Below are 24,439 nucleotides of genomic sequence, written 5' to 3'. Positions count from 1 at the left end.
CGCAAGTGAACCGCCGCCACATCTTCGTTCTCCTGTGAAACAGGCAAATTGTCCATGTCGAAAGTTGACTGTACAGTGTCTACATCACACCACGCGTCTATTTGCGTGCCAGCAGCGTGAGACACTTCAAAGGATTGAGCGATGCTTAGAACTTCCGACAGTGACGGGTTCGGCAGTTGTAGGGCACGTTGCCGAACTTCTTTATGAGGAGCAAGCCGTAGAATAGCATCCCTAACCATTGAATCAGTATAAGACTCATGATGAGTGTCCGTGATAAACTGACATTTCCTACTTAGACTGTGTAGTTCCGCCGCCCAAGCCCGGTAAGATTGATGGGGCTGTTTACAACACCGGTAGAACGCCACGCGGGCGGCAACGACGTGAGTGTTTTTTCGGTAATAGTTAGACAATAAGTCACACATTTCTTGGAAGGACAGAGAGGCAGGTTCCCGCAGAGGGGCTAACTGAGATAGCAGCTGATAGATCCGTGGGGAAATCCAAGATAGAAATAACGACTTATACATAGGAGCGTCGACAACGCCGAAAGCCAAGAAGTGTTGCCGCAAACGCTTCTCATAATCCTCCCAGTCTTCAGCGGCCTCGTCGTATGGAGGGAATGGAGGCGGAGAAGAGGAAGACAGACGATGAGTAAGCGACGTCGACAACGCCTGAATAGCAGCCGTCAGCTATGTTTGTTGTTCAATGAGTGCTTGCATAAGCTGTTCCATGTCTGCCCCATCACGAACACACAAATCCACAAGGCAGTGAAAATATCCTATCCTCGTCGCCAAAAAGTGTTATAACCTTTAATCACCAATAATTGCGTGGATATTCAAACATACTCACTTAGAAACAATAGCTGGTTACGTAACAACAACTCAGTATCTCTTATTCGACTGCCGTGCCATGACATGCGGCCGGCGCCGTTCGTAGCTAGGTGGCACTCCCGCACTCAGCCGAGTTGCGGAGCGCCTCTATCGTTGTTTGCGCGTACTGTCGTGGGGGCAACTGTTAAATGTCATGGCACTGTCACAACAGTCCCTATTCTGACAGCCACGGCTTCAAGAGGGGTTTGAAGGGGCACAGTGTCACTACAGACTGAGTTTAGGACATAAATGCAAACTCCACCCGACACTCAATTATATTCACTACGGTTCCTGTAATATCCCTTATAGCTGAGGAGGGCAGGGGCCCACATTGCCGGGAACCAGAATTCCTGGAGGGCAATGCAGATAGCAGGTTAAAGCTTAACAGTTGCTGTAGCTTAGCCAGGTGGTGGAAAAAACCGCCACAATTCCACTGGAGGATGATGTCATCATGATACTGGGAAGACATGGAACATTCAATGAGGCAGTTCATGCCTCAGAGTCCCCTGCTGCCACCAACTTATTGCCTGAGCAGTCTATATCCACTATGTCCGAGGGTCTGGTGAGATCTAGGTCCTCAGCGGACGCCAGAATCTCCACCTCATCCCCAGATGCACAGCTTGTAGGTAGCAGTGGTGTGGGTGCCACCGCAATTTCCTTGGTCTTAGGGGTCTTCTTTTTGGATTTCTCTCGCTGCTCCTTGGATTTCCCTGGCTGGGAGGGCTTCACTGGCTCAGTCTCTGGGACTGAAGATGAGCATGAAGCCTTACGACCAGCTGCTTTTGAGCTCTTCAGCGACTGGCGGGTGTCATCTTTCCCACTAGCAGAAACCTGGGAAGGGAGTGACCCAAGGGACCTCTTCCTAGCGAGAGAAGCTGAAGAAGACTAACGCTTCTCTGGCTTAAAAGTGGGGACGGACATCCCCGACGGTTCGGGGGGGTGTTGCTCCCTAAGTAGGTGGTGCGGAAGCAACAGGGGGATTTCAATATTTATAACCGATGCTGCCATTTATCCAAAATACACTATGTGATGAAAAGTATCCGGACACCCCAAAAAACATATGTTTTTCATATTAGGTGCATTGTGATGCCACCTACTGCCAGGTACTAAGTATCAGTGACCTCAGTAGTCATTAGACATCATGAGAGAGCAGAATGGGGCACTTTGCGGAACTCACGGACTCCGAACATGGTCAGGTGATTAGGTGTCACTTGTGTCATACATTTGTACGCAAGATTTCCACACTCCTAAACATCCCTACGTCCACTGTTTCCAATGTGATAGTGAAGCGGACAGGTGAAGGGACACATACAGCACAAAAGCCTACAAGCCTATCTCGTCTGCTGACTGACAGAGACCGTTGACAGTTGAAGAGGGTCATAACGTGTAATAGGCAGACATCTATCCAGACCATCACACAGGAATTCCAAACTGCATCAGGATCCACTGCAAGTACTATGACAGTTAGGTGGGAGGTGAGAAAACTTGGATTTCATGGTCGAGCCAACTACTCATAAGCCTCACATCACACCGGTAAATGCCAAACGATGCCTCGCTTGCTGTAAGGAGCGTAAACATTGTACGACTGAACAGTGGAAAAACCGTTGCATAGAGTGACGAATCGAGGTACACAATCTGGCGATTCGATGCAGGTTGTGAGTATGGTGAATGCCCGGTGAACGTCACCTGCCAGCGTGTCTCGTGCCAACAGTAAAATTTGGAGGTGGTGGTGGTGGTGGTGGTGGTGGTGGTGGTGGTGGTTTTATGGTGTGGTCATGTTTTTCATGGAGGTGGCTTGCACCTCTTGTTGTTTTGCGTGGCACTATCACAGCACAGGCCTACGTTAATGTTTTAGGGACCTTCTTGCTTCGCACTGTTGAAGAGCAATTCGGGGATGGTGACAGCATATCTCAACACGATCGAGCACTTCTTCATAATGCACGGCCTGTGGCAAAGTGGTTACACGACAATAACGTCCCAGTAATGCACTGGCCTGCACACAGTCCTGACCAGAATCCTATAGGATGCTTTTGGGATGTTTTGGAACGCCGACTTCGTGCCACACCTCACCGACCAACATCAATACCTCTCCTCAGTGCAGCACTCCGTGAAGAATGGGCTGCCATTCCCCAAGAAACCTTCCAGCACCTGGCTGAACATATGCCTGCGAGAGTGGAAGCTGTCATCAAGGCTAAGGGTGGGCCAACACCATACTGAATTTCAATATTACCGATGGAGAGCATCACAAACTTGTAAGTCATTTTCAGCCTGGTGTCTGGATACTTTTGATGACATAGTATATATTGACAATAATACGGTCATGGTGCACACGGTTCCCAATGGAATTAGAAATGAACAATAACCAATATCACTTGCCCCACTTGTGTTGAAAGATTACAATTCCAGTATGAACTATCTGGATAATTTTGATCGAATGAAAGACTATGCTACACACAGGAAGAGCAAGAAACAGTAGATCAGATTGTTTTTTCACTTTGTAGACGACTATGTAAGAAATCCATTCATTATGTGGAAGGAGACTGGAATGGACAAGTTCTCCAATAGGAGATGTGCAATTTGCAGTTCAAGAAAAAGCCCAATACAAACTGTGTGTATGCATTCAGCGTGCAAAGTATATGTTTGCCCGAGAGCAGGCAAGAACTTTTTTAAGAGATAGCATGAAAATAAAAAGAAAGTTACACCAAAGTTCATCCACCAACTATCAAACTTGTATACCGTAATGGGGTGGTGGTTAGCTGTGATGACTACATTTAATGCTAATATTTTGTTATTTTTAAGGTGAATTTTTACAAACCTACAGTAGACACCTACCCTCTAGGGTAAATTTTTATGGCATTTATCTGCCCCTCAGAGTTAAAAGATGTAGTTGGGTAACAAATAGCCTGCAGAACCTCCTTTTGCTAATATTACAGTGTTCAACTCCAATTATTTTCTTTGAACTACAATGCAATGGCTCATGTACTACAGAGTAGATGATTAAAATGCTAGAACAACATCCAAATGCAAACCATTGCCACAGTGTGGGAAAGCATGCAACTTGTCACATGTTATGAATATTCGTTTTGGCATAGCTGAGACTATAGTCAAAAGCCTCCAGATCACCGCATCACTACGACTGATTTTCATGTTTCCACAACATACCAAGGAAGCCCACCCGAATGCCAATTCAAATTAACAAGACACATCAATCAACAGAATCTACAGCCAGTTCTCTGCTGATCAGAAACAGCATTTTCGCCCTATCCTATGTGACACTGCATACTACTACTTGCGTCAATGGCTGCTTTCTGAGAAGAAGTACACTCACGTAATCTGGATCTTATTGTTTATCAACACATCATGCAGACCCTGATTTATGCACTTGCGATGCAATGGATCTACTCTGCAGTAACTGCAAATATGTTGGCGATTGTTTAACACAAATTGCTTTACAGTTAAGTGGTCTGTATGAGATTATATAATAGGCCTTGCCTAGGTATGGTGAGCTCAGTGCTTCCCTGACATTTCTACGTCAAAATAACACATGTAAAAATAGTCTTGGGCACATGTAACTCATGTGAAGTACTCTCAACTGAAATGCAACTATGTGTGGGCCCCTACAATTGTGCCCCATTCAAAAACAGGAAGTTCTCTCTGTTCACTCATTCTGAATTCACTCATTTCTATTTTATTGTGTTTCAACGGGAGAAGCAATCTGAGCAATCTGGGTGGTGGGGGAGGCTGGAAAGGAGACAGGTAGCAGCACATGAATAAAAGACAGTAAGATGCTGCTTGTGGGAGCATACAGTACAGGGCGAGGTGCAGAGAGGGTAGGGCAGCTGGGTGCAGCTGGGAGATTAGACGGGGAGAGGTGGGAGGGGGTTGGTAAAAGAGAGAAGTAAAAAGATTGTGGGCGTGTTGGTGGTATAACATTACATATAGTGCTAGAGTGAGAACAGGGAAGGGGATAGGTGGGTAGAGGACAATGACTAATGAAGGTTGAGACAAGGAGAATTATAAAAACATAGGATGTAGTGCAGGGAAAGTTCCCACCCGTGCAATTCCCTGTTCACATTCGAGCACTACTCTGCCTTCTATTCCATCAACACATCCACATTATTTTTATTTCTTTACTTTCCCGACCCCTCCCATTCCCCCCTGCCCTCCGTCTAACCTCCCTACTGCACCTATCTGCCCTACCCTCTCTCCACCTTGTCCATATATGCTTCCAGAAACAGCACTTTACTGTCCCCCACCACTATGCTGCTATCCCTCCCCCTCCCAGCCTCATCCTTATGCCCACCACCTAGAATGCTTCTCCCATCACGAACAGCAGCCCACAGTCTGGCCCTGGCAGACAGAGACAGTGTGTGTGTGTGTGTGTGTGTGTGTGTGTGTGTGTGTGTGAAGAAGGCTTTTTTTAGCACAAAAGCTTATTTGTTTAGCAGTATTTTTGTTGCGCCTGTCAGCAATTCAACATTTCCACTATGTGGTGAGTAACAATCTATCCCTTTCATAATATTGTCATTATTCCATCCTGGATTTTCCATTGTTTAATACTGTGTTTTCATTTTTACCCTACATACTCTGATAACCCTCAGCATATGTCCAGTTTGGTGTCTGAAGTCTTTTGGCCATATAACAAATCTGATCATACATAATTAATTTGCATAGCACACAGAGTACTGTAGTGCCATTTTTGAAGGGGTTATTGTTCACAAGCTTAAACAAGAATTAATAAAAAATACATAAGTAAAATGAGTACTTACGGATAGCATAAATAGAAAATATTTACTATTGGATGATTTTGCAAAATGTGGTATGCAGACCAAACCAGGGAAGACATCACCAGGCATAACAGAATTAACCTGTAAGTATTTAAATTCTCTTTACATTGTTTTGGTAATGGCACACAGATATTTTAAAGAAACAAACAAACACTAAGCACAGACTCTGACATAACTATAATAACACTACGAACTACCATTGTACCAAAACATTCTCTCACCTCTGCCTTCCCCCAACGCCTTTCATACTGAAAGGACTACAGACACGATATTACAGGCACTACACATGGATTGGACAGTGGTACTAGGTACAAATTTATAACAAAACTGTTACGGCTTTCATGGCCACTTGTTGACAAACTGCCTGTTGGCTTCTGTCTCAGTTTCTCCAACCGACATTCGTCTGACGATTTTTCTGACGTTTCACCAGCACGAGTGGCTGGCATTGTTGAAGTTCCACCACCAGCAATGGAGGGTGAAACTTCGACAATGCCAGCCACTCATGCTGGCAAAACGTCAGAAAAATCATCAAACGAACATCAGCCGTAGAACCAGAGATAGAAGCCAACAGACAAACTTATAAACCGATGTGGCCCATAATTGTGAAACACAGAAGTGGACATCATTAACAACTGCTATAAATGTATGTGAAGTATAATACAGCACTATGCAGGATAGTACAAGCTTGGGCACATAGTGTGTATTTATTTTTATGTACGGTTTCCTGGTACCATTTACTTATTTGGACATGTACAATGTTTTATTACACACACACACACACACACACACACACACACACACACACACACACACATACATATTAGTTTTTGTGTGTCTCAAACTAACTGAAAAGTTAACATTACCCACGACCTAAAATCACATGATGAGCAGCAGAAGCTCTTACATGTATTTTATTTCTTGTGCCTCAAATAGAAGTTTGTTCTTATTGACTTTTTTCTAATATAAAGAGAATGTTTGACTTCAGGGGCTTTTACTCTGTACTTATACATCACAACAAATATTTCTCTGAAACTTCAATGATACATTTCAAGTACAAGTTATAGAATGTATCTGTATTCTGCTTTCACATTGTTCCAAATACCTGAATGAAATTTATGGTTCCCTTATATATTATCAAACTAAAATATCACTCATTATTGTTTTCCCTTTCCAAGCAAACAAACATTTTAAAAGATCACTGATCACTTGTCACAAAGATTTCTGCTTTAGATTGCTACCTGTGGTGATATTATAAGAAACTGTCAAAATATAAAATCTATTTTTATCATCTGTGTAGACCATTTTATAGGAATACCAGGCAGATGATTCTACATATGCCAATTTATTCATTGGTCATGTTTGGTAAATCACAACATTGGGGAGACAACTTCAGGTTCAGGTAAGCTAACCTATGCATGAACAACACAGATATGAACAACACCCATCTAAATAATCCACTGTACAGTTGAGTTACTGAGCTATCGAGAGTCAAATAAATAAGACAGAACGTTGCTAGCTTTCGGACAAATCCTTCTTCAAAGCTACATTATAAATAAATAAATGTGTGCGCTCTCTCTCTCTCTCTCTCTCTCTCTCTCTCTCACACACACACACACACACACACACACACACACACACGCGGTTCCAGTTACATTGCCTTGGCTCAGCACACTGTGCTGATATTACCACTCAACTGGAATGACAGGCTGCATCAGGTGGAGTGGGCAGAAAGGTGGGGAGAAAGAAGGCAGGAGTGGAAGGAGGGTTGGTGGAAGGATGGCTGCTGACAGGGAGGGAGAGGGTGGGATAAGAACATGCAACCAGTTAGCTCCTTCTGATTTCAGACAGGGGGAGTTGTGCACAGTGGAGAACAATGAGGACGAGTCAACTGGGAGGAGAAAACAGAACAAAGGAAGAAGGAGACTGCAGAGATTCTGAACGAGTGCAGGATAAAAGAAATTCAGGTCATGAGGAAGAAGGGAATGTGGCTAAGGTCACAAAGCCTCACAGAGCTACAGGTCACGAAAACATGACTGGAGTGTGTGTGGCAATGACAACTCCCATCTGCATAACTCGCAAAAGCTGGTATTGGATATAGGATCCAGAGGCCATGGATTGTGAAGCAGACATCGAAATCAGGCATGTTGTGTTTGGTATTGTGTTCTTTCAAACTTCTGTTCTTGGCACCATTTGGCAGTGGCATTCATTCAGGCTGACAACTGTGACAACAGGTTGGTGGTTGTGCCCATTTATGATGTTGCGCAACAATTAAAGAACAGGTGGTATACAATATCGGCACAAGCTGTGGTGCATGGATTGTAACGTAGCAGTTAGCATTGATCGTTGGCACGCTGTGGGTCACCGGTTCAAACCTGACCACCAGCTGTTATTAGTTATCTGGAACTTATCATTTCTGGAAGGTTCTCAAAATTTCTTATGTTTGTTATGTTTGTATATTCTGGAATATTCTATGTTTGTATAAACAGCAGCACTATCCGTCCAGGACTTCAGTTCTGTTCTGGCTGTACGTTGATAATAAATGTGCTTTGTGGGAGTGTTTTACATCACAACCTCAACTCTCTCATATGTCAGGTAGCAAGAGAAGAGATACAGTGTTTTATGGCAAAGAGAACTGCCAGACCAAGTAAGCAAGAGATAGCAAACACAAATATCCACCCTATATGCTAGGGATAATAGAAAATGTTGAAGAGGTGTGTCAGTCATTAGTATCAATCTCTGCCACTAGTCGAACGTATAAGGAAGAATGGACTCTGCCAATACAGAACTATGCCTGAGCCATCAAACAACCACTCAGCACCCAACCGATGCACAGACAACCTGCTCCTCCACCAAGTGTAGCACATCACAGCGGACGAACAGACATTTGGAAGACAGAGGACACCATGCCAAAGCGTTTCCACTGTGGATGCCCTGAACAAGTTGTGTATTACTGCAGAGAAAAATGGCAATTTTCTGATGACCACTATGCCACTAGAAGCAACCGTTATGACAGTTCTGTTGGTGCCAGTCATCTGTAGAAAATTATAGTTCACCTGTGGGAGGGGGGGGGGGGGAAATTGGCATAATCTGTATGAGGTTACTTTCCAGCACTCCCTAACCATTCCTGGTTGCCGTTTGCCTAGCCGTTTAATACAAGAGAGCTAATTGAGTTAGCTATCTACAGAGATGAGACTGCCATAGATGAAAATCCTTCATGGAAAACAGTCATCAAGGTTTCAGGAAATTCACTGGTGTCATCATCATTGGTCAACTTATCTGGGCACAAATGAACTCAAGGACTAAAGAAGACTACGATCCAGGATACGAAAGTGATTGTACAGAAGGTTGCAAACGGGAAACATGTCCAGCTTACTGGAACATGTACTGCACAAATAACTGTCAATGATATATGCAGAAACAATACGGAATTGTGGGTCTGCCTTGATGCAAAACACTTTTGTTTTATATCCTTTACCAGACTAGGTTCAACAATAATATCGCCATCATCAGTGAATTTTTCTTTACTCTATAACATGCAAAATTAGCATCATTATAAACATTACAAAATGTTATTACATGTGTATTGTTTGTTTCCAGGTAGTGTAGTGTGTGAATAGTTTCATAGTACATTATTCATACAATACAGCACCTGGAACCAAACAAGACATGTGTAAAAATGTTTTGTAATGTTTTTAACAATGCTAATTTGGCTTATTTTATGATACAAAAAAAAAAACTTACTGATGATGGTGATATTGTCACTGAAACTAGGTTGGGAAAGAACATAAAACAAAATTGTTTTGCATCAATGCAGACCAACAACTCCACGATTTCTTTATGCAAACATGGACCAAAAAGATACAATGATATACTGCAGCTCTTCAAATTTGTCGTTTTACCAGAATGGAGTCAAAGTTATTCTTGGATGGGGACTTCCTGCAGGCATCACAAGCGGTCAGACTGTGGAAGATCAAAGCACCAGACTGACAAAGCCATTCCAACAAGAACACACTGCAAAGCCTGCTCCGGGCAGTTGTCTGCCACTGCAGATGATGTTACCTTGCTGTTATCAATGAGACAAGTTCCCGTCATCGATCAAGATGCACAGTTAAACTGTGAAGCTTTCATTGATTGCAAAAGGCTCACAAAAGAAATCTACATTTCAGTCACAATCATCAGTATTGTAGGTGGCCAAGAAAACTTCAGATCACGAATTATCACGAGCAGCCACAACTCATCCCTATATGTATGCATAAGGGCAGCCGAACCAGTCCAGGAAAAGCACCTTAATGTCATTGACAAAGAATTGTGCTCTACCACCATCACAGATAACAGAGGGGAGAAGCTACTATCGAATCGCCAGTAGAATCTGAGCTGACCACAGAACAATGTTGACAAATGTTAGCCACTCTTTACAAATTTTTGGATGCCTTCCTATGCAGAACAGAGAAGAGAGACCAAGTGATTCATGGCAAAATACAGTATCAACATTTGGGATCATCCACCAATTAGCCAGGACTCAGACTGTCACCAGCTGAATGATAGATAATCCTGGAGATGGAGAAGGTCCTGCGAGATGAAGACACTAAACCTTCAGAGTGTCTTTCATCCTCTCCTGTCATCTTTGTGAAGAAGGATGGCATGTGGTATTTTCGCACGAACTTTCGACTACTTAATAAAATCACAAAACAATGTGTGTGCACAATGCAGTGCACTAATGATACCATAGATTGCTTGAAAGGAGCAAAATATTTATCAACAATGAACATGCAAACAGCTTAATTACAAATCTAGATTGATGAGGATGGCCAGAAAAAGACTACCTTCATAACACAAAGACTGCCTCCATAACACCAACTGGTCTCTGAGTTCAAAGCCATACTGTTTGGACTGTGGAATGCTCCAGCCACATTTCAACATATGATGGACAGCTGGCTTTTGGTATCTAGATGATACTGTCATTTTTTCAAAGACATCTGAATAACAGCTAAGCCGTCTGACAACCATGTTAAAGGGTGTTCAGATCGCAGGCCAAAAAACAGCCAACCAGGTGCATAACACAAGTTTATTAGAACCCTTCACCTAGGTTTCAGTAATTATAAAATTATCTTCTTCTGAAGGAGACTGTAACACTTAGATATTGCACATTGGTTACAAAATGTGCAATTAAAAGAGAAATAGTAAATGTGGGTAAAATACTATAAGCCGAAGGTACACAATTACATGTTACATAATGTGTTGAAAAGGTACATTAGAATAAAGCCACAGGTTTTTGTCAAGTAAAAATTCACATCAAAATCAATAAAATAACAAGTCACAGTAATCAGTAACATCAGTGTGAACTTCACTGATAATACTTCTCAACTGACTAACGTACTAGACCCTCAAGCTAAGGCAACTTACATACGGAAGACACTACGTGCATCTGCATAAAAAATGCACAAATAAGCATATCCAGTGCCTTACATGTAATCAACTGACAATTAATATTGTAATTTGTAAGAAATATATAATTTATATGCATTAAATCTCCTTCTGAAGAAAATAATTTTACAATTACTGAAACATAGATCAATGAATGTAATAAACCTGTGTTACGTAGCTGGTTGGCTGAGTTTTTCAGCCTTTCCAAGATTATAGTTTTACAGTTGCTGTTTATGGCCATGTTCAAGATTTTAAATCTTGAATAGGTTATTTTCCTATGTTAAAAATATGATTCGGATTGTTATTATTTTGATTGACAATACCATATAAATAGCATCTGCTGTCAATATTCTCACACAATATCTGTTATTTTTGTGTAATTGAAGCTTAGAAATCATTAAATATTAAGATTGGGTCACATGATCAAAAACACTCTGTTACTAGCTGATGCTCTGGTGACAGAGACTACGAATAAAATGAGGTTCTATGTGTGTTATGGGAATATTAGCTGATGTTACGAGGTTTTTACATACTTTTACTGCAAACAGTTTAGCTACTTAGTGATGCAAAAACACAATTACAACCTTTAAGTCACAATAGAAAGGAATTCTGTGAATACTGATAGCAGAAGCCTTGCAAAAGTTGATGTGTTCATGCTCCACTCAAATAGAGCAGTGATATGAGTAACGATGGGCATTCTTTTCCCTGTTCCCTGCAACATCATTAATCTCGCTCAAAACTAAGGAATTGCAGATCTTTTGCAAATGAGTCCACATATTATACCTACAGAACATTTGACAACAACTGAGCTACTGAATAACTGAGGTGTAGTTGAGTAAAACAACAATTTTCAAGAGTTTAATTTCACTGAATGACACTATCTTTCATTCTAACAGTGGGACAGCATATCTCAGAGGTAAGTTAAAATTAACTTCAAAGTGCAACACATTTTTAATTAAGTTCGTGAACTCGTGCGTCGACGTGGTGGCAAGTTGCTAGTTCAGTGCAACCACGTTTTACGCATCTCCTCATTCTCTGGAACACTCAAAAACAACTTTTCAGGGATTTTTGTAGATTTGTTTGTACAGTATGGTACTACACACCATTTGTAACTCATTTTCCACAACATAAATTCCAAAACAGGCATCAATGTGAATTAGCATTGTGACAGTAAGAGCAGCGAGCCAGCCAGTACTGTCACAGGCAGCACATGACTCAAATGGAGCATTTTAGCGAGCTTTCAAATTATCTGAATTTCATTTCCATTTTTATACAAGAATACTGACATTCAAGAGGAAATAAGTGTGTTAGGAGCATAAAATATTTAATCATTTAAGACAATTTCCAGGAAACAGTCAAATACTCTATTGTCCTTAAGGAAGCGCTAAAATCTTCTCCAGTCTTCGCATTGTATGACGAACAAAACTTCCACATCAATGCCAGCTGTTATGGTATAGGTGCAGTTCCAGTGCATATTCAAGTAAGGTGCTGGAGAAGTTATAGATTACGCTTAGAGAGTACTCTCCAAGTCTGAGATGAACAACTCTACAACTAAGAAATATTGCCTTGCAGTTTGTTTGGCCATCAACAAGTTGCATCCATATTTAATTGGCAAACCTTTCACTGTCAAGATTGGTAACCATTTGCTATGCTTGCTGACTAGCCTGAAGGGTCTGTTGAAGTCTACCATTGTGATGGGCACTGATGCTTCAGTAGTGTGACATCAAGGTTGTATACAAATGCAGATGCAAAACTCATGGATGCTGACTGCCTTTCAAGGAATCCTCTGGAAGAACACAGCAGTCATTGCTACCTTAAATGACACTGCTGTTGAACCAAGGGAAGAACCACCTCTGCAGAAAACCATAAAAACCTTGAAAGAAGCAACCAAAATAGGACTCCAATTAATAAATGGAGTATAGTAAAATAGGAACTATGATCCAATAGGGCAAATATGGTTGTTCATCATCCCAGCTCATCTATGGCCAGATAATATCAAGTATTTCTATGATGCTCCTACATCTGGTCAGCTGGAATTCGTGAAGATTCCAGACAGAGTCAGACGCAAGTATCACTGGCAAGGTCTCTACCGAACAGTTAGACACTATGCGAGCCACTGTAAAGAATGGCAGTGATGGCAGCCCATGCCAAAATTATCCCCAGAGCAACTGATACCAATTCCACCAGCAGCAACACCATTCCTACAAATTGTAATCAATGTCTTGGGGAGGTTTCCAAAGTCAACAACAGTCACCAAATCTGTGCTGACTGCTGAAACTCTGATAATGGTTGGTTGGTTGGTTGGTTGGGGCTTAAAGGACTAAACAGCAAGACCATCAGTCCTTTGGTTCATGTGGAATTAGAGAAATACTCCAGGACATGTCTGATCACAAAAGTTCATAGGAGCAGTAAGATTGGGGCACTGAAGGCAATATTGATGCCAGAGCTCAGAAATAATTTGTAGAGAAGTATATGCATTGGGAAAGTATGTAGTTCAGAGAAAATGAGGGTTCTTCCGTGGCTGATCCCTGCTAACCACATTAAGAACAAAGGCAGTTACAGAGCAAAGAATCTCCTCTAGTCAGGAGATTCAGAACAGTAAAAGTGAGAAGGCTAAACAAGTTATGTATATCAGTTGGACTATCAATAATAAAAACAAGATGAAAGAAATAGGTAAGGCAGCAGGTGGTTGTCCTCAGGGCTCTACATGTGATTGGAGCTATCCAACCCACAGCTGTCCCATCCCTGGTCCATTGAAATCAAGGCACTCAAGAGCATCAATTACTCAACAGAGTGCTACACCTAAAATGGAAAATAGGGTTCAGCAGAAAAAGATGCAAACCACACCTCAAAGCAGTTTTTACAAGAGTAAAATAGGTATTAAGGAGGCAGGTGGAAAAGGAAGTAAGGTCGATGGTCCCCAGTCCAAGCATGCATGGAGAGATGCCCCAGACCCAACCACCCCTCCCCACCCCACCCCACCCAACCCCACCGCACCCCACCCCACCCCGAAGGCAGTTTAAAACCTTATATCTGAGATTAAAAACCAATTTTATTGAGAAAACAGAGAACCAGTGCCCATGTCCCATCCACCAATATTAGGGGCAAAGAATTTGGAAGACAATGCTTAGCAAGAGGAGGCACCATTCCACCAGGAAATGGGCTACTACATGTAATGCTCCACAAACAGAACCAGAGTGGCTCGTTACATAAAATAAAACTACAGGTTAGTCCAGTATGCCTGATGCAGATACAACATAGGACTGCAGATTCCCTGCAGGAGGAACAGGAGGAGGAGCACCATGCAGTGGTAGCCTTCTCGATAGTGCAGAGTTTATTAGAGAAGGCACTAGCCCAGCATATGTTGTTCTACCTCCAAGTTCACGGAAGACTTATTTGCATAAACAGATCTGCACCTTGGACTGTCGAAGCTTAAAGCGTATGGGAGGCAAGTAATCACTTCTCTAGCCAAATGGTGAGCCAGTTCATTCTCTGGGATACCGACATGACCTGCAACCCAGAGAAAGACAACTTATTATGGCAGTGTCACTAAGGTAAAAGGGAAGATCATGAATAGAAGATATCACATGGTGACAAGAGCAGCAGTGATCAACAGACTGGAAACTGCTCACTGAATCACCACAAATAAAAATGCAGTCAATTGAGGCTTTTTTAATAAAATGTATAGCTCTGTTAATGGCTATCAGCTCCACCATAAAAACACTACACGTCACCAGTGACAAATGTTGTTCCTGATGAGTAGGATACGTAAAAGCATATCCCGTCCTATCCATGGTTAGAGCCATGACAGTAGCACCTTGATATTCTTACAGAAGTGAATGGAACGGAAGCCAAAAGATCATGGGGATGACAAACTTTAGAATCATCGAATAGATCGCTTCAAACTCGTAGCTTGAGTACCAGTTAAAGAGGGTTGTGTGAGAAAACACAGGAATTACATTCTAGGGACATTAGGCAGAGGTCCCAGCAGAGGGCTACAAGATGCTTTCCAATTAGTGATCCCAACTGAAGGTGGGTGTCAGGGGATCAGTCCCCCTCGTGCGCATAAATAATTTGGTAAATTGGCTGGTTATTGCGTAACAGAACAACAGTTGGTACCACTGGAGCTGAAGAAGGAAGATTCCCACTTGCACAAGAGGACAGTTTATGGGGCACGTCCATGGAGTACCAGTGTCCAGTCTAACTCCACAATGATGAACTATGTCTAACAGTTTCAATATTGAAGGTATCGCTGAGCCATAGCCCTGGCAACCATAGTCCACTCTGGACAAGAACAGTGCCCAGTAAATAACAAGAGTAGCACAATCCACACCCCAAGAGGTGTGGGCAGTGAAACAGCGAGTGTTAAGCTTCTGCGTATAGCTAAGTCTGTAACTGACAAATATGGGGCAGCTATGCCAGCCTTTTATCAAAGTGGAGGGCCAAAAAACAAGACTGCAACAACGTCCAAGTGCTGGATCCCCAAATAGAGTTTTGGGTCAAGGTGAACCATGGTACGATGAGAGAAATGCATGACCTGTATTTTTGTATGAGCATATTGGAAACCTTGGGAAAGGATCTCGAGTGGGGAAAAGGATCTTGAGTGGGGGCCCTTCAGACGGCACCTTGGTGCTGGCATTCAGCCAAGGCTACAGAGTGGGAGCTGTACTAAATGGAAAAATCACTGGGATACAGTGTGGGGGTAACCCGCTGCCCAACTGAGGTCACGAGCTTATTGATGGTGATGAGGAAGAGTGTGACAAGCACAAAGTCCTGTGGGATGCCATTCTCATGGACCCATTGAGAGCTGAGTGGAGGACCAGCTCTAACCTGGAGTACCCCGTGGCATAAAAACTGACAAACAAAAACTGGTAGAGAGGCTCAAAATCTCTAGTCATAGAGGGTAAGTAAAATGTAATGTTGTCAAGGAATATCACGTGCCTTACATAGGTCAAAAAAAGACTGATGAGGTGTTGGTGTTGAAGCCTTGTGGACTGCCATTTCCAACCTGGTCATATGGTCAGTTATCGGTCACCCTTCCTGGAAACCACACTGATAAGGGAAACAAAAGGTGCAGAGATTCGAGAACCCAGCATAATCTGTGGACAACCATTCTTCCAAACAGTTTGCAGATGACGTTGCTGAGGCTACATAATCGGTAGCTGTCAATGGATGTGGGATATTTGTGTGGTAGGATTGGGACGATGATACTATCTCTCAATTGTGAAGAGAGAACACCTAGCCAAATACTGTGGCACCTTCAGCACTGGAACTGTTAGACCCAGTCCATCACTGTGGCATTTGACTGGCTACCAGTGCCCTCCACACTAGTCCTATAGACTGTCTACGTTTCTTCTAAGAAATTTGTTTTTATTTTTGGGTATAAGGTTTTAAACTACAAGTAGATGGAGTCTTTGAGTAACATTCAGGTTTTGGATCATCTGATCACACTATGCTGCATCTTAAAACTTTTGGAATGATGTTTTATGGCTGTAAGGTGATATTTAAATATTTTTCATTCCAATTTCAAATCTGATTTTGATGTTTCTTTATCACATCGCTTTTTGTACAAATCAAGTCTAAAGTTTTAGCTGGAATTACAGTTTTTTGTAACAGGAATTTTTTTAATTGTATTAAAAATAAATGATTTATTTTGTAATCTTTTACAGAATCACTACATACTGCATTTGAGTAGACAATAGCATATGTTGATTTAAAAATGTTAATTATTATTACAAAAACACATGTAAGGGAACTTAATTTCCCTTTGCTGATTTCACTGCATCACGTTCTTTCTGACATTAAGCGAAACTTCTCTTCCTTGATTGTCTCCCTTCACCAGTGCCATCTCTCATTGGCACAAAACAGTAGTCAGCCATCAATGTTTGCAATCAACCTTCCCTGGTAACTCTTTTCCATCTCCATCTACATACATATTCCGAAAGACACTGTATGGCGCTTGGTGGAGGGTACCCTGTGCCACTACTAGTCATTTCCTTTCCTGTTCCACTTGCACACAGGACAAGAGAAAAACAACTATCTATATGCCTCCATATCAGCCTTAATCTGTCTAATCTTATCTTCATGGTCCTTACGTAAAATGTACACTGGTGGCGATGGAATCATTCTGCAGTCAGCCTAAAATGCCGGTTCTCCAAATTTTCTCAGCAGTGCTCCTCGAAATTAATGTCCCTTTCCCTCCAGTGAAACCCATTTGAATACTCGAGACATCTCCGTAATACTTGTGTGTTGTTTGAGCACTACTGGTAACAAATCTAGCAGCACACCACTGAACTGCTCGATGTCTTCCTTTAATCCAACCTGGTGCAGATGCCAACCACTCAAACAGTACTCAACAATGGGTCGCACTAGCATCCCACATGCAGTCTCCTTCACAGATGAACCATACTTTCCTAAAATCGAAAAGTCGACCATTCACCTTTCCCACAATGCTAACATGCTCATTCCATTTCACATCACTTTCCAATGTTATTCGTGATAACGATGATTATTATTATGCTTTTAAAGGGACTAAACTACTGGGTCACTAGTCCCTCCATTTCATGAGAGAAAAAGGTGAAAGGGTGAAAAAGTGGGGACTTAGCTGCTGCAACTATATAAGCAAGTCAAAGAGTTCGAAAAAGGGCATGACAGTAGTTGTAACATGACAGGTAAAAGAAAATAGAGACAACCCAGGCAGCACTTTGCACAAGAGGGTCCAAAGGCACAAAAAGATGGGGGGGGGGGGGGGGGGGGGAGATGAGTAACCTGTGGTAACATGTGGGGGGGGGGGGGGTACCCACTGCAGGGGGAGGCTCTCATAGCTCTCATACTGACTACTACCCCTAACACTGAAAGTGGGGGAGTATTATAGTTTAGTGAAAGCCTGCTCTCTCTCAGGAAATTCAACACTTTGGTAGTAGCTGTCTCGTCATCTGCAAGCACCCAAGGTAGTGAGTGGGCAAGCTGAGAGCATGCCACAGATTGGCCAGGCATGCACGCTCAATGAAGACATGTGCTATCATCAGTAAACTACCACAGCTGCAGTAATGAGAAATCTCCCAACACAGAAGGAACTCATGGGTGAGTCTCATGTGGCCCATTCATAGTCGGCACAATTCAATGTCATCTTTCTCAGAGGCCTGGAAAGATGTAGGCCACACCTTAGAGGACCCCTTAATCGCTCTTAACTTGTTGTAGCCTGCCATTCCAATTCCCAGAGTCTCAAAACATTGCGTCGCAGTTGTAATCTTACGTCTGTGCCTCGTATTCCAACATCAAGATGGTCCCCTGCAGTTGTGTCTTTGGCTAGATGGTTTTGCAAGTTCATTTCCTGGAATGCCTATGTAGCTCGGTGTCCAGAGGAACGTCACTGACTTTCCAGAGCTGTAGCGGTCAACCAGTAGGTTCTGGATATTAGAGACCAAAAGACTTTTGGGATAACACAGGGATGTGCCTTTTAAGCAACTCAGGGAATCGCTACACGTTAGAAAGTTTTTCGTGGCCAGGGATTTGACGAACCACACAACCTGAGATGCGGCAACCAACTCTGCAGTGTATACACTGCAGGCACTAGGCAGAGAAAGCCTCTCATGTCCCCTTGCACTGACTTTTGAGCCATCCATGTAGATGCATACCGAATTAGAATAATTGTGGAGGATCGAATGAAACAGGTGTTGGAAAAGGGTAGGATCAGTGTTTTTCTTGAGGCCACAAAAGAGGTCCATCCATATCACAGGGCAGGGTACAGACCGCAGGGGTTGTCAAGAGGAAGCCCTAGGAACACAAACTAAAGGAGGCTGTTGGAGATCCTTCAGTACAGTATCAAAGTGGATTCCTGCTCGTCTACCCAGTTTTGGGCAATGCACCAAGAGTCTGAACTGTTGGTTATTGAACAGAGTTGAGTGACATGGGTGAGTAGGCATCTGACAGATTGTGACCGCATAATTATCCAGAAACCGCTGTCGTTTAACCTACAGTGGTAGGGCACCAGCTTCCACCAGGAGGCTGTCAACAGGTCTCGTACATAAGGCCCCCCATCGCCAACTGCATGTCAGTGTGGTGAACAGGGTCTGAATAGGATCCAGCACACTCAGTACAGACAGTGCTGCTGACCCGTTGGCAGGATCAAATCAGTGCTTCATAAAATCTCAGAACTATATGGTTTACAACCCACAAGGAGTTACCAACAAAACAGAACATTTAGCTTCTTTATGCAAGCTGCCTTGAGCTGACAGACATGTGGAAGCCGAGTTACCTCGTTGTCAAATAAAATACCTAAGACTGGAAAAGTTTCCACGACTTCAAGTAGCTGGTCAAAAACATAAATTTCTGGGTGTGGGTACACAGTCCGGAGTCAGAAAAAATGCACAACTCATGATTTTGCAGGAGAAAATTGAGAGCCGTAACTCAGGGCCCAGTCATGTACTCTCCAGACAGTCCCATGAAGTTGGCACTCAGCAGTGTACAGTGACGCAGAGGTATAGCACAGGCAAAGATCGTCCACATACAGAGACGGAGAGACTATGGAGTCCACTGCATTTACAATAGCCCTGATAGCGATAGCGAACAGCTTTACAATCAGTACCAATCCCTGAGGAACTCCAATTTCCTGTACATATTGGTTGCCAAGAGTCGAACCTGCCCAGACCCAAGAAAGTTGAAGAGCTAGGAAATTCTGGATAGGAATGGGTAAAATACTCCAGAAATCCCTCTCATGCAGTGTAGATAGGATCTGACGTCGCCTGGTGGCATCGTATGCCTTCTGTAAGTCAAAGGACACAGCAATCAGATGATGTTGATTCGCAAAAGCATTGTGCACTGCAGATTCCAGATGAACCAGATGATCTGTGGTGGACCCGAAAGCCACTTTGCAATTATGCTATATGCCCTCCAGCTTCAAGGCACCAACAAAGATGGTGATTGACTATTCATTCAAATAGCTTACACAAACCACTCATCAGAAAGATTGGGTGGCAGTTACTTAAAATATGTGAGTCTTTTCCAAGTTTCAGGGCAGGAATAGTAATACCTTCCCATCACGGAGAGGAAAATTCTCCTTCCTGCCAAATACGATCAAAGAGCCCAAGGATATCTTTCGTGCTGTCAGCACAAAAATGTTTCAGCATTTGGTTATGTATTTTGTCAGGTCTAGGGGCCATATCTCCACACACTGCCAAAGTGCTGCGAAGTTCCCATTTGCTAAAAGGGGCATTCTATGAGAGAGAGCTCTGTGCATGGAGGGATAGCAGGTGGCACTCCGTGAGGTTTTTCTGGGCCAGGAAATGAAGATGGTAATTACTGCATGTGGACACTTCAGTGAAGTGTGCCACAAAACATTTGGCAAGTACCATAGGATCAGTGCAGATGTTACCATTGACATGGTTGCCAGGAACCACTGTGGGTGGTGGATGGCTGCAAATGCAATGGAGTTTAGTCCACACTTGGGATCATGGGGTGTGGCATTGCATGGATGACACATATTTCTCCCAACACTCCTGCTTTCCTTTCTGCCCTTCGCCTGGAGTCTCTTGAATGCTATTAAATTTTCCACAGAGGTCTGGCACTTATGACGTCGGAGTGCACTGAGGCATTCCCTGATGGCTGTGGCTATATCAGAGCATATGAGGGTACAACCCCCACTGGATGCCCTCTCAACATTAATGCCTTTGTATAGTAGGGTTTGTAGTATTTCAGAGCAGCAAGATGTATTACCGTAAACTGTGTTTTCTGAAGTGCTATGCCAACTAAGGAATAAGTGGCCAGTAAACAACGGAGTTCAGTCACGTGGAGATAGTAGCTGTTACAGTTCCACTGAAGGAGCATTGGAGTCAGGCCTTAACAAAGTGCCAAACGGAAAATATGAGTTTGACTATTTCGCTATCGGGTCACAGTCCACCTGATTGTTTGATACACTGTCAAGGTGCATAGGCTCAACCTCATCAGGGATGGGTAGCGGAACATCCGAAGTCTCAGGAAGTAGTTTATCTTTCTGCTCATCCTTCTCATCCTTGTGAAACTTCAATTTCTGTGAAGCTTTCTCCAGTTCATCTTCTGGGAGCAAAGAGAATTGTACTTTTCTTCAGCACACAGCCTGTTACTGCTGGTCCTTGCCTTGTGAGGGGGGCACCTTGACAGGTGTCCTCGTCCCCGATTGATGCCAGAGATGACTAGGCATCTCTGGCAGCTCCGATGGTGTGGAAACCACCAGTGCTACAGGTGTAGGGGGCATGGGAACTGACATTCCCTCCTTCAACTGTGAGGCAGGCCCTGGAATATGACCAGGGCCAGGAGGTGTCGTTCATGACCTTGTCATTGTGTGAGGTATGGACTGTGAGACAATAGTCACAAAATTTGAGGCCTATCAGTTGGTGAAGTCTTTTAAACTTTTTCTTTGCAGCTTGATACAATAGGTGATCAAGTGTTTTATACTCTTGAATTTTCTTCACCTTCTTAACCACTGAGACTGCGATGAACAAGGAGGGTGCAGTTTGTGACAGTTGACACATTGAGGAGGTTGGTCACAAGGGCTACCCTCATGGGATGCCCAGCCACATGCCAGACAGATAGCCTCATTAGAACAGTGGGAGGACATGTTTCTGAACATCTGGCACCTAAAGGATCTCATCAGAGGCAGAAAATAAGCCCTGACATCACACCTATAAACCATGACCTTAACCTTCTCATGCAAAATGTTGCCGTCGAAAACCAGGATAAAAGCTCCAGTGTCCATCCCTTCTGGATGAGACAAACAAAATGGACTCCACACCATGCCAGATTATTATGCAGCTCTTCATCAGTTGGTAGCATTAGGTCCTGATGGAAGATAACACCTTGAATTCTATTGAGCATGTTATGAGGAGAAATAGTGACTGGTACATCTTTTATCTTTACACAGGCCTGAAGTGCCCATGATTCATTGGTGTGTGACGTTTTGATCAAGCAAAGATCCATTTCTCACCTTTTCTATTGCTGCAAGCTCCCCAAATTGATCTTTAATATTCTCACCTAAAAACATTGGCTTTGTTGTAGTGAAAGTTCTGCCATCAATTTGGGAACAAAAAAAGAAATCGGCAAACTGTCCATTTCCATTTCCCTTGTCTTAATGCATGGTTGGAGCCGGAAATGTCATAGGACTGTAAACTTAAAAAAGTCACTGTTTCTAGCTGTTAACGTGGCTGTGTTGGCACGGCCACCATTAAATTTGATCTGCTTCATTGTGGATCATCCACCACGATGCCACTCAGTCCAAACAGAGCCTCTCCTGGTGGGTGCCACCCTGCCAAGGCAAAGGCCACCTGGCACAGCAGCCGTTGTCCAGAGTCCCTGTACCCCGAGGTTGATAGACACCTACTCCTTGGCTGACATGGGTAGGTTGCAGTTCAGGCATCAGCAGTGCAATCCCTGTGTTGTCAGGGGGGCTACCACCAATAGGGTACATGACAAACCCACAACAATGGACTGGCTACCGTGTTGGATTTCGGATGCAGAGGTAGATCAACTTGATTGGTAGGTGCAGAATATAACAGCACACAGTGAAGAGTTAATGTACCACAGTAAGGCATCCTTCCCCAAACTGCCCGCACTTCTGTAAAATTTGGAAAGTGGACATCAAATCCAAAATGAGGACCAGAATTTAAAAATCCAAAAAAGGTGAGGGATCCACCAGTGGTGCCAGGATCCACCAGTGGTGCCATACAGAGGGCCATTGACAAGATCTAGATCCAACATGCTGTAGCCAGCCGTAATGAGAACTTCTGAAACAATAGGTTGCTGTTTCTCTAGAAGAGGGAGTAATCCAGCAAATCTGTTCTGCATGCTGTGCAGAACAGTGGTTAACATCACTGGATGGTACGCTGCAGATCTCTAGTTCAAACTTGTCCACCATCAATTATTCGTTATTTAGTATTTATCATTTCTGGAAGTTTCTCGAAATATCTTATGCTTATAAAGTTCGTATATCTTGAATATTCAATGTTTGTATAAAAAGCAGCACTATGTGCAGGTGTTTTGGCAGTACGTTGGTGATCATAATAAACATACCTTCAGTGGTAGGTGTTGTGCTTCAACAACAACCCTGCTTTCAGATTTTGATGAGTGCGGTTACGACATGACAATATGACTGCTTTTACACATGGCCCCACTTCAAACAGGATATGATAAATTTGTACAGCATTGGAGTAGGACATGCTGGGTGTGTGTATTGGACAGGTCTTATATGTGGGTCGCCCACGAGTATGACTCGTGCGGCAAGGGGTTGAGAATAGATGTGTCATAAGGGTGTACTAGGGCATTGTGTTGACTGGGTTTATGGCAGAATATGACTTTGGCAGGGGTGAAGTTCGTGGGCTGTGTGTTCCTCAAATAGTTCAAATGGCTCTGAGCACTATGGGACTTAACATCTGTGGTCATCAGTCCCCTAGAACTTAGAACTACTTAAACCTAACTAACCTAAGGACATCACACACATCCATGCCCGAAGCAGGATTCGAACCTGCGACCGTAGCAGTCGCGCGGTTCCGGACTGAGCGCCTAGAACCGCAAGACCACCGCGGCCGGCTGTGTGTTCCTCACTTCTGGGTATCACAATAAGCAGTCAAGGATATAGTGAAGTATATGGTTAAACTGTTCAATCTGGGATGCTGCTGGGTGATGAGAGGAGTGATGCTTTGCAGCTGGTTCCTGGGTGTGCTCAGAGGATTGTGGGCTTGTGTGGATACAGCAAGGAAAACCTGTTTGCAAACTAGGTTTCGGGAGTTATGCCTGTTTGTGTAGGCCTTGTTAAGATCTTCATCATACTGGACAAGGGATTACTTGTCACTGCAGATGTGCCATCCACAGATGGGCAGATTATTATTTACATCCCACCAAAGAGTTTTAATTATCATATCAATAACAGCTCAATTTACTCACACACACAGTAAGTTCCTTTAAACTTAGTGACCAGATGTGGCTCATAATTAAAGGTTCTCATGTGGTGCTACCCCAAAACATATGTTTCAATAAATTTCTCAGCAATGTATTACACAAATTATCAGTATGCATTTCACATATTTCCCATATGGTTTTAAATGATGCTGTTCAATATTTTTGGGACTGTTTTTACGTCATAGTAAGTAATGTTTTTGTAGTAGCTAGTCTTAAGGCCATGCCTCGAAATGCTGCTTAGCTCTATGTACCACAGGTTTGGGGGGCATAACTTCTATTGACAACAGTTCTTACAGCTGTCCTGAAGGCTCTGGACTTCCAGCCTAAGGATGTCTTACCAACCTCCACACAATTTTCACGTTCCACTGCTTACATCAAAAAGGTGTAAACAGAGTTGCTGAAACTTTGCTACTGAATCCCTGTCTCTGCATATCT

The 24,439-nt window shown here is 43.1% G+C and overlaps 1 protein-coding gene across 3 annotated transcripts in view; it reads right to left on the bottom strand.

Annotated features, from left to right (window-relative positions):
- Window positions 1–24,439, bottom strand: part of LOC124721910 (transmembrane protein 39A) — a 192,239-nt gene that overhangs the window by 72,363 nt on the left and 95,437 nt on the right. For all 3 annotated transcript variants that reach the window (XM_047247062.1, XM_047247063.1, XM_047247064.1), the window contains exon 7: window positions 5,636–5,734. In XM_047247062.1, the coding sequence (XP_047103018.1) occupies window positions 5,636–5,734 (99 nt within the window). The remainder of the gene's footprint in view (window positions 1–5,635; window positions 5,735–24,439) is intronic.

This window comes from Schistocerca piceifrons, chromosome X, assembly GCF_021461385.2.
Source record: "Schistocerca piceifrons isolate TAMUIC-IGC-003096 chromosome X, iqSchPice1.1, whole genome shotgun sequence".
Lineage (NCBI taxonomy): Eukaryota > Metazoa > Arthropoda > Insecta > Orthoptera > Acrididae > Schistocerca > Schistocerca piceifrons.
This window is presented reverse-complemented; position numbering and strand designations above follow the sequence as displayed.